The sequence below is a fragment of the Trachypithecus francoisi genome, unplaced genomic scaffold (assembly GCF_009764315.1).
Source record: "Trachypithecus francoisi isolate TF-2019V2 unplaced genomic scaffold, Tfra_2.0 Contig01579, whole genome shotgun sequence".
Taxonomy (NCBI): Eukaryota; Metazoa; Chordata; class Mammalia; order Primates; family Cercopithecidae; genus Trachypithecus; species Trachypithecus francoisi.
In genome coordinates this window covers 33,228,247-33,241,007 of record NW_022681442.1, presented here as the reverse complement: position 1 = coordinate 33,241,007, position 12,761 = coordinate 33,228,247, and the positions used below count along the sequence as shown (strand labels likewise).

At 43.2% G+C, this 12,761-nt stretch overlaps 1 protein-coding gene across 2 annotated transcripts in view; it reads right to left on the bottom strand.

Moving 5' to 3' along the window:
• HPSE2 (heparanase 2 (inactive)) overlaps positions 1–12,761 on the bottom strand; it is a 776,827-nt gene that overhangs the window by 18,885 nt on the left and 745,181 nt on the right. Inside the window, exons 10-11 of one of the 2 annotated variants that reach the window (XM_033186321.1) lie at positions 12,259–12,404; positions 4,521–4,667 (exon numbers count right to left, since the gene is read on the bottom strand). In XM_033186321.1, the coding sequence (XP_033042212.1) occupies positions 4,521–4,667; positions 12,259–12,404 (293 nt within the window). The remainder of the gene's footprint in view (positions 1–4,520; positions 4,668–12,258; positions 12,405–12,761) is intronic. The other variant, XM_033186330.1, reaches the window with a different exon arrangement.

The following is a 12,761-nucleotide window of genomic DNA, read 5'->3' as shown; positions in this document are numbered from 1 at the left end:
GATTCTGTGTTTTGCAGATGCCCTCAAAGTCTCCCCTGACTTATCCAGAATGGGAACTATTGTTCTGGATGTGAATGGGGCCATCTTCTTCCGAGAAAGGTGAGAAACCAGGGAACATGACGAGGGAGGGACCCACAGCTGGATTTTTTCTGGAAAAGAAAACTAGCCAGATACTGCCACCACTTCCTCTAGTCATAGAGCCTCTTTGTGTGGCCTTTTAGTGGCTTGACTTTGCCAGTGACCACTGAGAACACAGGCTCCAAAAGTGAAGAGGAAGCAGGGGGAATAGGGACCAGAAGAGAATAGAATTTCAGAGCTCAAAGGGAAGCTATAATCCCTTGTCCAACCCCCAACTGAGGAAGGAATCCTAGAGCACCTCTGAGATGGCTGCTTACACTCTGATTAATAGGCTACCTCCTGAGAAAGCCTATCCTGACCTCGGTCAGACCAGGCAAGCCTTTGGAAAACGAGCTCATTTTGAAGTGAAATCTCTCTCTTTTAAATTGCACTCCTTGGTTTTCTGTCATTTTGGAGTATTCTAGGCCAAAACTATTTAATTTCACTTGGCAGTCCTCTGAAGAAAGTCCTCATGACTTACCTTACTTTTCTCCTCTGAACTAAATTTCCCCATTTCCTTCAGCTATTCCCTGAAGAATGTGTATTCCAGATGCAGAATACTCTTATTTGTACACACTGCAATTTTCTAAAACTTCTGTCCTATGGGCTAGAGAGCACCCACTTTTTGTCTGGTTCCTAGAGTAAGTACAGTCTCTTATATAAGGAGTTGGGACTGGAGTAGGGGGTCTTACGATTGGTTCATTCACTGAGATGGGAAACAAGAACCTTCTTGTGAATGTGGTTGCCTAGACCATACCTAAATAGTGACTCCAAGGGTGCTTCCTGTGTGATACTTGACATACCTTAGCTCTGAGTTCACACAGAGATGCCCTTTCAGAGATTTTAAATCTTCCCAGGCCCAGTGGCAATTCTAAGAGAATGGGAATTACCCCAAGTCCTCGAGCAATCAAAGAAGTCTTCTGGCCTTTCCCTACTCCTGAAACACGAGACCAGAATACCCAACTGGTGGCTTGAATTGGGGTGGAGGGCACTGACTTACTCTATATCCTCTTCCTGGTTCCTCCAGACAGGAGCAATTACACATTCCTCTGCTCCCAGAACTTTCTATCCCCTTCTGAGCTAACACGGCTTCAAGCTGTAGCAAGAACTAGCAGACACAGAATACAGAGTCTGGCCCCAGAGGCTTATAAAAGACAGAAAGAGACACCAAAGGCTGAAATCACTTCCTAGCATTTCCTTTCATCCCTTTCTGCACAGTCTGCTTCACTGAAACCACACCCTTCCTGTGAGACCCCCATCCCAGACCTCTCAGCTCTTTAGTAGCTGCTAAGCAGAGCACTAGATGTGGTCTTGAACATGTACATGACAGTCCCCGTCTGGCAGCTTACAGTCCACCATGGCACAGCCCAGGGTCGAGCCAATGAGGTCCAGAACAGGAGAGGTATTAAATTGGCAGTAATTTATAGGCAGAACAGACTCAGAAGAATGAAGTCCCCAACATTTCACAGTGAATTAGTGGCAGGATCAGGGGCTGGAATCCAGTTCCCTTGAATTCCAATCTAAAACTCTCTAATCCAACATATGTAAAATCGTTATGTGTATATCTGTATTTATATTTATAGATGTATGCATATGCATGGATTTGTGGAAGGCTTTATTTCAACCATATTTTCCAAATTGAGTCTCACAATAATCCCATTTGACAGTTAAGGAAGCTCAGGTTTGATCACAAAGATAAATGGTGGCATCTGAATTCAGACCCTTACCTTCTAATTCCAGTTCCAATGTTCTTCCAATTACCTGATATTATTATTTGAGCTCAGTGGGCGTTACCAAATCCTTCTTAAGGATCCCTGTAGAATGAAATTCTCTTTGTCCTTGTCCCTCTCCTACATTTTTTTTTTTTTTGAGACAAGAGTCTTGCTCTGTTGCCCAGGCTGGACTGCAATGGGTGTGATCTCAGCTCACTGCAACCTCTGCCTCCCAGGTTCAAGCAATTCTCCTGCCTCGGGCTCCCAAGTAGCTGGGATTACAGGTGCTCACCACCACACCTGGCTAATTTTTGTATTTTTTTTGTACAGAAAGGGTTTCACCATGTTGGCCAGGCTCGTCTCAAACTCCTGACCTCAAGTAATCTCCCACCTCAGCCTCCCAAAGTGTTGGGATTACCGGTGTGAGCCACTGTGCCTGGCTGGTCTCCTACATTCTTAACAAAGTTGTAACACAACTCCTCACTAGTGTGGTGATGGCAAAGGTTGAACATACGGCATATTGCTGGCCAGTGGGAGTCAGTCCCTTCAGTCACTCTTAAGGATAGGTATAGAAAGATAGGGATTAAGGTGTGGTCAGCTCCAAACTGCAGGGGAATCATCTTGGAGGCGGGGACATAGGGGAGGGGTAAATAGGGTTAGAGGCCTGCCTGCACCCTTGGTTGGAGGGAAAACAAGCTCATAAAAAAGTGCTACCCTTGACTATCATCTTTTGTTTCATCCTTTCGCTTTTTTGTAATTCTTAGCATGATTTTTTATCATAATCCTAACACATGTCTTGTTAACACATTATCTTAAAAGTCTGAAAACATTCCTCTTTGGAAGAACATTCTTAGGGAAAGCAATTGTATCCTTCCTTTTTCTCAACCAGCCAGATTTCTGAGTTGAGGAAAAGGAAGGTAATGGACATTTATTGAGCATTTACTATGTGTCAGGAACTTTACACAGATTACCTCATTTACTTTGCTCCACAAAAGAGGTTTCACAGATGAGGAAACTGATGCTCACAGAGATGACATAACTTGCCTAAAGACACACATCCAGCAAGTAACAGAGCAGGGATGGACACCTTGGCTTGTTAGACTATAGCATTTGGCCAGTCCCCTCCACACAGTGCACACAGTCTTCCTGACACTGGGCAGGCTCAGCTCCTAAGCTCTTCGGTTCCAGAGGACCCTAATGAGAGCATCCTAATCATTGCTGCAGAGTCAGCCCTTCTGTCAGAAATGGTTTTGCAGATCATTATTTAATGGCAGCAGGAGATTTAATGCACTCATGGTCCTAAGAAAATCACACCCAGGATGAGAGTTTTCAAGCTGCACAGGACCCTACCAAATATACAACAACCCTTGAAATCCGAATATTAGGAAACTGAGGCCAAAGGATTAGGATAAAATAATTTTCCCAGGTCATATGATTATTTACTGGCAAAGTTGGGACCAGAAGCAGGTCTCCTGCCTAGGATGAAGGCCAGGAATTCAGCACACTCATCATGAACTACTCAGAAGTGGAGAGAAAGGGGATAAAATACTCGATAGAGTCCTGCTGACATAGGTAGGACTGGGAAGAAAGAAAAGCAGACGCAATGTACATGTAGCCAGAAAAAAGAGCCAGCATGTGAACCAAGACTGAAAATGAAGATCTAGGGTGGGCTAAAGAGACTCAATAAGTGACTTCCCAGATTGTTTTTTGCTCCCATTGCAAATACAATTGGAAGCCAAATGCAAGCCACCAAGGTTGCAGTGAAACAGTGAATAATTATAGCACAAATATTTGTGGGCAGCTGTTGGAGTGCAAGCCACCTGCTCCAAGTTTACAGCTTTGTTAAACTTGGTAAACATTAAAAATGGAATAGGAATGCTTCCAGTCGGTGCAGCATCCCATACCCTTCCTGAGAGGCCTTACTCAGGGAGCTGGGGTGGCCTTGCCCTTGACCAGGCCCTGCTCACTGTCCTAGAGTTTTTCTGTTCGTAGAGATCCATGTGTTGATAGTCTCTAATAGAGACTGAGGGAGGCAGGGAGTGTCACAGAATCATACATTTGTAGAGTTTAGAAGGGGCCACAGAGTCCTCAAAATAAAATCTCTGTCCTATTATTCAGATGAAGAAGCTGAGATGAAGCAGTGGTGTGTTCAAGTTGTAAAGTTCGGGGTAGGACAGAGTCTTCACCTCTGAACTTTCAAGCACTAAACTCTCTGTTTAGTGCTCCTTCCTGTAAGCCCTGTGAGGTTAATAGATGGTAACAACAAGGGAGTCATAGCATTACAGAATGTTACAGCTGTGAGAGACATGGTTCTCAACTACCAGGATGTTTGGTTGCTACATGACCATGGGGCACTATTGGCATTTGGTGAGCAGCAGCCAAGGATGCTAAACAGCTTACAATGTGATAGTCGTGTATAAAGAAGAGTTATCTCGCTCAAATACCAAGAGCACCCTTGTTGAGAAATACTTTCTCCACCATTTGACTTTACAATTGAGGGATCTAAGATAGGGAGGGGCTTGAGCAGGTTTCCAAAAGGAGTCAGCAGTCACCTGACCCCAGACCACTCTTTGTCCTACTCCATCCCACTGAGCCCTTGAAAGAATTAGTAGTAATCTTGGTGTCTTCAGCTGCCCCCTCCCTCAGCTCCTGCTGCACTTACTCCCGAGCTATTTTCAGGTTGGCACGTACTTGGACTTTAGGCCCTCCTGCCCATAGGGCTGCAGCAGGTACTGGTGAACGAGCTTGTCTCTGAGAGTCCCAGCCAGCTTGATTTTCTTTCTTGATCGATGCAAGTTGATGATAAAAAGTGTAATGGACCCACGAACATAGTTGTGGCTGAGATCCAGAGAAAGAGAGAAGTGAAAGATGGAAACAGAGTGGTAAGTTAGATGCTCCTAAATAATTTACAGACTGTACAAAATATGAACAGCCCAGAAAATGGCACTTAAAAACTTGGCCACCATAGACCCTAAAAGACAGGAAGGCCTCGTCATTGTGGTTTCTTGCAAAGATGATAGCCACTTCCCGCCATACTTCTTTTTTTTTTTTTTTTGAGGCGGAGTCTCGCTCTGTCGCCGGGACTGGAGTGCAGTGGCCAGATCTCAGCTCACTGCAAGCTCCGCCTCCTGGGTTTCCGCCATTCTCCTGCCTCAGCCTCCCAAGTAGCTGGACTACAGGCGCCCGCCACCTCGCCCGGCTAGTTTTTGTATTTTTAGTAGAGACGGGGTTTCACCGTATTAGCCAGGATGGTCTCGATCTCCTGACCTCGTGATCCGCCCGTCTCGGCCTCCCAAAGTGCTGGGATTACAGGCTTGAGCCACCGCGCCCGGCCAACCCGCCATACTTCTTTAGTTTTTATTTAAATTTATTGCAATGATTTTAGAAAATATAATGTATATATTTTATGGCATATATTACCATAGTATGGAAGTAAAACATGCTGATTGCAAAAAAGGGAAAATATTGAGAAACACAAAGAAGAAAAAGAAAATTCCCCATAACCCTCATATCTTGAGATATGATAATATTTTGGCAAACATCCTTCCAGTATTTTTTAATTTATTAATTTGACAAATATTTATTGAGTACTTTGACACATTATTACTCAGTTTTACAAAACTGGAATCACATTATTCACAGAGTTTTTTTTCCATTAATGAACATCTTAAACATATTCCCATGTGATTCTTTTTCTAGTTATAGAAGAATCCTAAACTTTTCAATCATAGACGTGTAATAAAATTTATTTAACTAATCTCCTACATTTGCAGTTCAAACAACTCATGTTTGAACATTTTTGCAATTATAAATTACGTCATGTGTATAAACTTTTTGATTATTTCTGAGGGATAAAGTCCTAGACGTTGGAATCATTAGTCCAAGGGGAATGTGTGTTGTACGATTCCTCGCCAAATTTTCCAGTTCATTCCCAGTGGTGTACCTCCCTGTGGGAAGAATTTTTCTTCCTGCCCTACTGAGTGATCACGTGATTTGCTTTGTCCAGTGAAATGTGAGTGGACATGGTAAAACCTCTAGGCAGCAGCTTTAGGACTCAGTCCATCTTTTGCCATGTTTCATTTCCCTCTGCCAGAAGACTGACAATGTTCTTGACAAAAGCTGAATGAAGATGATGTGGGCAGAGGTACAGTCGAGCCATGATGGACAAGTAGTGTGAATGAGAAATACATTTTCTTATTGAAAGCCATGGAGATTTGGGGGTTATTCATTATTGCAGCATAACCTAACCTATCCTGACAGATGCACACATTTTGATGACATTGATATTAACTTTCTAGGAAGCTTTCACTAATTTTGCTCCCACCTACTCTGTATGAGAGCACCTATTTACTCATACCCCTAAGAACACTTCCAACGTGCTCTTTTAAAATACCTTTGTCAACCTGAGGGGTGAAAATGGGATTTCAATGTTGTATTAATTTGTATTTTTAAAAATTAATACTGACATGCAGCATTTTTTCATTTACCATTTCATTTCTTCTTTTGTAAGCTGACCATGTCTCCTTCCTTCCTTCCTTCCTTCCTTCCTTCCTTCCTTCCTTCCTTCCTTCCTTCTTCCTTCCCTCCCTCCCTCCCTCCCTCCCTCCCTCTCTCTCTCTGTCTCTCTCTTTCTTTTCTCTGTCATCTAGGCTGGAGTGCAGTGGTATGATCTCAGCTCACTGCAACCTCCACCTCCCGGGTTCAGGCAATTCTGCCTCAGCCTCCCTGGTAGGTGAGATTACAGGCATGTGCCACCATGCCCAGCTGATTTTTGTATTTTTAGTAGAGACAGGGTTTCACCATGTTGGCCAGGCTGGTCTCGAACTCCTGACCTCAAGTGATCACCTGCCTCGGCCTCCCAAGGTGCTGGGATTACAGGCATTAGACACCGTGCCCGGACACTTTTGCCTATTTTTCTGTTGATTTATAAAAACAATTTATTTATTAAAGAGCAGTCTTTTGTCTGCAAAATTTCCCTCAGTTTTCTTTGACCATTTCAGTTTATTTACATTGTATTTTAAGATATAAAAGTTAAAAAACTTTTATGTAGTCAAATTTATCTTTCTGATTTCTTCTTTTGCTGTTTTACCTACCTCAAGATTATAAAACTATTCACCATTTTGGAATTCTTTTAAATGAGCATAAGATGTTCAGAAGTCTGAGAGAACTATATGCCTACATGCATAAGCCCTTCAGCATGTATTAGGAAAACTATAATGATTTCCTTCTCTCTGTAGGAAAAAATACTTTGTTTCTAAGGGGTCCCTTAGGGCCCCATCTGGATGAGTTAATGAGAGGAAACAAAAAAATGACCCAGCCCCACCTTCAAAGGAGGAGTTCAGAGAAACTCTAAGTCAACTTTGCCCAGAGGAAAGCATCATTCCTTGTAGAAATAACACTCCTCCATCCTGGGTCACTCACCTCTGCTTCTAAAGGTGCTAATTAAGAGGTGAGTGACCAAGGACAGGTCGGTATGGTGACATGGAGTCTTTCATTTTTGTTTTTGTTTTTGTTTAGAAGCACAGTTTCCAGGTCTCTTCCCTGGAGATTTTGATTCAATCTATTTGGGATTAGGGACTGGGAATCTCTACTTAAAAAAATCTTTCTGGGATATTTGGCAGATGAATTGGGTTTGGGAACCACTTGCTTAGAACAATTCATTAAGATTATGAGAAGAGCTACCGAAGTATATCCTGCTGGCTGTGTGTCAGAGGATTTTTCTTGCATCTGCAGGAGGGTACATTATTGTGTTCAAGGCTTTTGGATGCCTGCATTTGTGTTCTGATAAATTATTAAAATGACTCTTCCATCCGGTTCCTCCTCCTCCAGTCCTTCTTAATCCCCTGCAACATGTGAACTAGCTTTTGTAGCTAAATGAGTTAGGTCAGAAGAGAATGCCAGTGGATTTAAGCATACTTGTGTCCCCAGAACTCTGAAGAAGGATGCTGGCAGCCTGAATCAGTGTAGACCATCATTAAAGAAGAACATCGACTCTTTCCCATTGGTGGGGTTTCAGCTTAGCTTAGCTATCTGTAAATCTGAGGAAGACACCATTAATTGCAGGATATCTAGGCTTCAGAGTGGGAGCAAAATACATGTGGATGGGTATCAATTTTGCCAGACTGCAGTAAACTCTTTTGCTAGCTACTATCAAACAACACTCTCAAAGGCCAGCAATGGAGGAGAAGAGAGCCACGTGCTTGCGTTTATGAGTTTCTCCTCTGCAGAGCTGGGGCAGAATGAGCCCTTGGAGACTGCAGAAGAGAAGGTGGGATGTGGGGAAGTGGTGGGTGGGAGGGAGACCTGAAATTACAGTACTGCTGCAGGGAAAGCTGTCTTTTTCAAGCTGTTTGGCAGTGGTTTGATTTCCACTTACATAGTTCCCCTGGGGAAGACAAACCAGTACAGCCCAGAGACCCACATACAGAGGCTCTCAGAACTCACAGCACCTTCTCAGGTAGGAGCTGGCATTAAAGACTGCTTCAGCCATCCCTCTCCCTGCTCGGCTTATGGGCAAGGACATTAAGGGAGGCCTTTTTGCTACAAAGACACATTCTTGGCTGGGGAGTGCAGCACCAACCTGAAAGTAGTGTGTTGCGAATCCAAATTCCTGAGAAACATATATTCTCTGACCATAGAAAAATAATCTTGGAGAAAATGGTGTCTGAAGGCTTGGCCTGCAAGCATTTGCTGGCCTTCTGATGTTGTCAAGTCCAGGTGGCTTTTGGTTATCTTAGTGAATGTTCCTTTCAGGAGAGAAGTTGTCTGAGAGGATCATCTATCTTGCCCCATGTCTCATTCATGGGTAAGATTTTTTTTTTCACCAGCAGAGAATCCATGTATCTGGAGTTCATTTTTTCTGGCTGTTCTTTTCCTGCCTGACATTTCTCTGTGTTGCCATGGGAGGAGGGGGAAGTGAGTCAGGGAAGGGAGGCTGGAATTGGAATATCCTAATGTAAGAGGTGGGGAATGTCAAATGGGGAGGTGCATCTTGACTTCCAGATAGAAAACAGTCATGTTCTAGAAACGTCTCCAGTGAAGCTGGGAGGCTGGGAAGGGGAAGGGAGGATGATGCTTTGCAGTCCACGGTCATTCCCACTGAAAGTCAATGTGCTTGAAACTGGGTTGATCCATTGTCTCCACATCTAATTCAAAGGTTTTGGGTTCGGTAAAAGCCAGGCCATGTTTTGCCAAACATTTTTTCCCTTAATTTCAAAGCCCCTGTGTATTTTAAGGGAAATTTAATCCACATGTTTCTGATTCATTTACACTTAACTCATCAAAATATTGTTTTGTAAGAGCCATTTGATGTCCAAGAAGCCTCAGGAACCATTTTTATGAGTCTTTAAAAAAACTTCTTCTGAAAAACAGGAAGTCATGTTTTGCCAATAATAAAAGAACTTGAACCCCAAAAGGCTTAATTTTGCTTCAACATCCACCAGGTTCCAATTGGTTCTGAACTTGGCGAAGGACCTCATCTCCACCCCAGAAACATACATTGTCTCAGCAGAATGGCTCATAAAAAGAGGCTTCCTTGTCAAAACTTGATTGTTCTCTAAGCAAGAAGATGGAGGGTGAGAATTGCCATTCTGTCAGTGTCCTAATTTGTTAATTCCAGAAGAGAAAACAGAAAAGCACCTGCTGGTGGTGGTATAAGGATCTAACTTTTTCTCCTAAATCAATCCTAACAGACAGCGCTCTACAAGGTCAGAAATGCCCCACAATGCAAGGGGCTGCTGTGACAGGCAGTATCCACGTAGGGGTTGCGTGACTGTCAGGGAGATGTGAAATGGATTCCTGTGTTGAACAGGCACTGGGCCGTATGATTTCTAAGGGCTCTTTCCAAATGTAGCATTCTTTGCATTATTAATGCTGCTATTTGCATGTAGGTGTGATACCGCAGAACCTCTGAAATTCAATAAAATAAGTGCAAATATCTGGAAAGATGCTTGTCACACAGCAAGTATTTAATATACACTGGAGTGCAGGGGTTGTTGTTTTAATAGACGCTTTCTCTGGATGATTCTACTCATAAGTTTATACCTTCTCTTCCAATCCCTGTTTTGACCCGGGACAAATATTTTCAGAGTATTTGTCAAGGTTGCATAGTGTGAATCTACCATGCCCACTCTGGGATAATTCTGTGATTTTGGCCTATTGGCCACAGATAAATGACTCAGCAGTGCTTCCTTAATGGCACATGATTTCTCAGAGAGGTGAACAGATACTTCTTCTACCTTTGAGCTACCCCAGCTAGACACTGACACCTGTTGACACGGAGGAGCCCTGCAACCTCAGCCAGCTCCGTGCATTCACTGTGGGTTTTCTTTATGAATCTAATAGGAACAAAAACACCTTCACCCCAATTATTATCATTAGGGTCATATGTAGAATGGATTATGAAAGTCTTCTTTCTGTCTTTTTAACAGGGAGTGAGAGGTTGTACTGATAGAAGCCCAGTGACACTGTTTCTCTAGAGAGATTCTGGAGTGACTTTGCATAGAAATTAGAGGAGAGCTGGTGGTGTAGACAGAGAGTCTTGAATGCAGATGGTTTCAGTAACTTGTTTGAGGTCTCATACTAGGGAATGGTAGAATCCCTAACCACTCCACCATACCATTTCCTTCTGGCTGATGTGGTAATATCAAAGAGGAAGAAAGCTCTAACTCCAAATCAACGGTAACATCTTGATGCCCAATTTCTGCACTCATTCATTCATTTGCAAACCTTTCCTGGGATCTTCATGCCAGTCACTACATTAGACACCAAGAATACAAAATGAATGAGACACTGGCCCTGAGTTCACAGTACACTCAGAGTATTAATAACAACTTCCCATGAGAATGTTAAAGAATGAGGATGAACACTCGAATGAGATTATGTGAGGAGGCTTCTATGAAGAGACGCAAACCCTGCTAAGCCCATGGCTGCAGATACTTTTTTTCCCGAGTCCTCAGACTAGTAGTATAAAGGCCACAGACTGATATGCTTTCCAACAGGGATATAAGGTGCCAAGAGTAATTTTTCTATCTTGAGTCTGGGGGTCCACCTTTTGGGTGGTTACCTCAGGGCCAGGACAGAGACAAGGAATACAATGTTTCCTTGTGTGATGATCAGATAACTCCAGGCCAAGGCCATAAAGCAGTCACTCTCTGTCAGGTATTGCATTGAGCTTCCTGTTGAGCAAAAGGGATGTTGAAAGCCTCTGGCCTCTGCCCAAGCCAGCCTCCCCTCATTTACAATAGGCACTTGTATCTACTGACAAGACAACTGGCCCCTGTCCCCGCTCTGCTCAGAGTGATTCTTTGAAAAGTCTTATCATGATAAATTAATTGGCTTGGCTCCTCTCTCATCAAGGAAGGAGAAGGAGCATCTGTTGTAACCTGACCACTCCAAGCTCTTTGTACTAGCTACTCCCCTTGATCAGCTCCCGATAGGCCTGGGCTGGAATGAAGGTCTGGCTGGAGGTACTTGCTTTACCATTCCCTGCCCTGTTATCCCCTCACCAGGTTTTCTTTGCATTAAGAGAAAGAGAAATAATTCTCTTTTCCAGGGCAACCTATTCTGCCTTAAACAGGAAGTGATGTAAGAAAGTCATATTTGGCCAGATGGATTTTGCTTTAGGCACCCACCTCTCTCCGATTTAAAGTTTTCCCTTATGGTCTTAATGTGTTAAAATTTTTTGTCTGTCAAACTTTATTTATTGATAATTAATTTTCCTGTTTGTTTTAAAGACAACTGTAATGACAACCAGTGCTTCAGATCAAAAAGAGAAGGATAACCCCACACTACCACATTCAGTTGTTATAAGCCCAGAGCCCTCAGAAAAGGAAGCCCAGATTTCACTTAGCCTCTTAATTTTTAAAATAGCCGAAAAGATTTTCAAAACACTGGAAATGGCTCTAAAGCTGGCATGACCACCTCTGGGCACTCCATTAGTTCTGGGGACACCCAGTTTGAGATGCATTGGTCTAGGGCTAGGTTTCTAGTGGCATATCTCTCCAGCATGCATCTTAAAAAGGGAGATTTATTTTCTTAAGCTTTGCTGGTGGATCATAGGAAAAGATTTTGCACCTCTTGACTTGGCTGAAGCTTAGGCACACAAAAAAGCCTCATGGGCATTACATCAACTGGCACAGAGAAAATGCCCAATAAAAATGTGTTGGATGAATAAGTAAATGAACAAATGGCAAGAATTTTAGGAACCTTTTATGATTAATCCTCTAAGTATGAGAAGGGAGGGTTTACTTGGAGTAAAAGCTATTTACCAGAAATTATTTGAAACCTGCAAAGAGCAGGTATGGTGATTCCAGCGGCAGAAAGTTTTCGATAAGATTAGTGAATCGACATGAGTCTTGAAGGGGTCCCCAATGGAACGGGGTGGGAGCCCCTCGGGTGGCCTTTCTGTGTCATCTCTCTGAGGACTTACTTGTGGTGGTTTGTGCAGTGAGCATAAATCCTCAGTTTGTCCCGGATCACTCGGCCGGGCCGTGGCTTCCGCTGCAGCCCAGCCACATGCACAGCCAAGACTTTGGGGCCAATCAGGCGCTTGTAGAGGAGAGAGAGCCAGTAGTCCTGAGGAGAATAGAGAGGGAGAGGGTCAGGGAGAGACCACATGCTCAGGTGTTCTGAGTAAACATGACACACACCGGCCAGAAATCACTTCCTACTGGGAGTAAAGTGAGTCATGACCAACGCAGCCCTAAGCCTACAAGCATGGTCAGCCCCATGAAACAAGAACCTGGGTTGATAATGAAGTGGACACTGTCTAAAGTGGCCTTTCAACTAAACTGGGATGTGTAAGTGGAGTCGACCTACAGCAGCATATGAACAAATGAATCAAGGATTTTCATATATTATGAAATAAAACCATTTGAGACTTTATGTTTTCAACTTTCTTTTCCTATGACTTTACTTTTATAGTGGTTTATG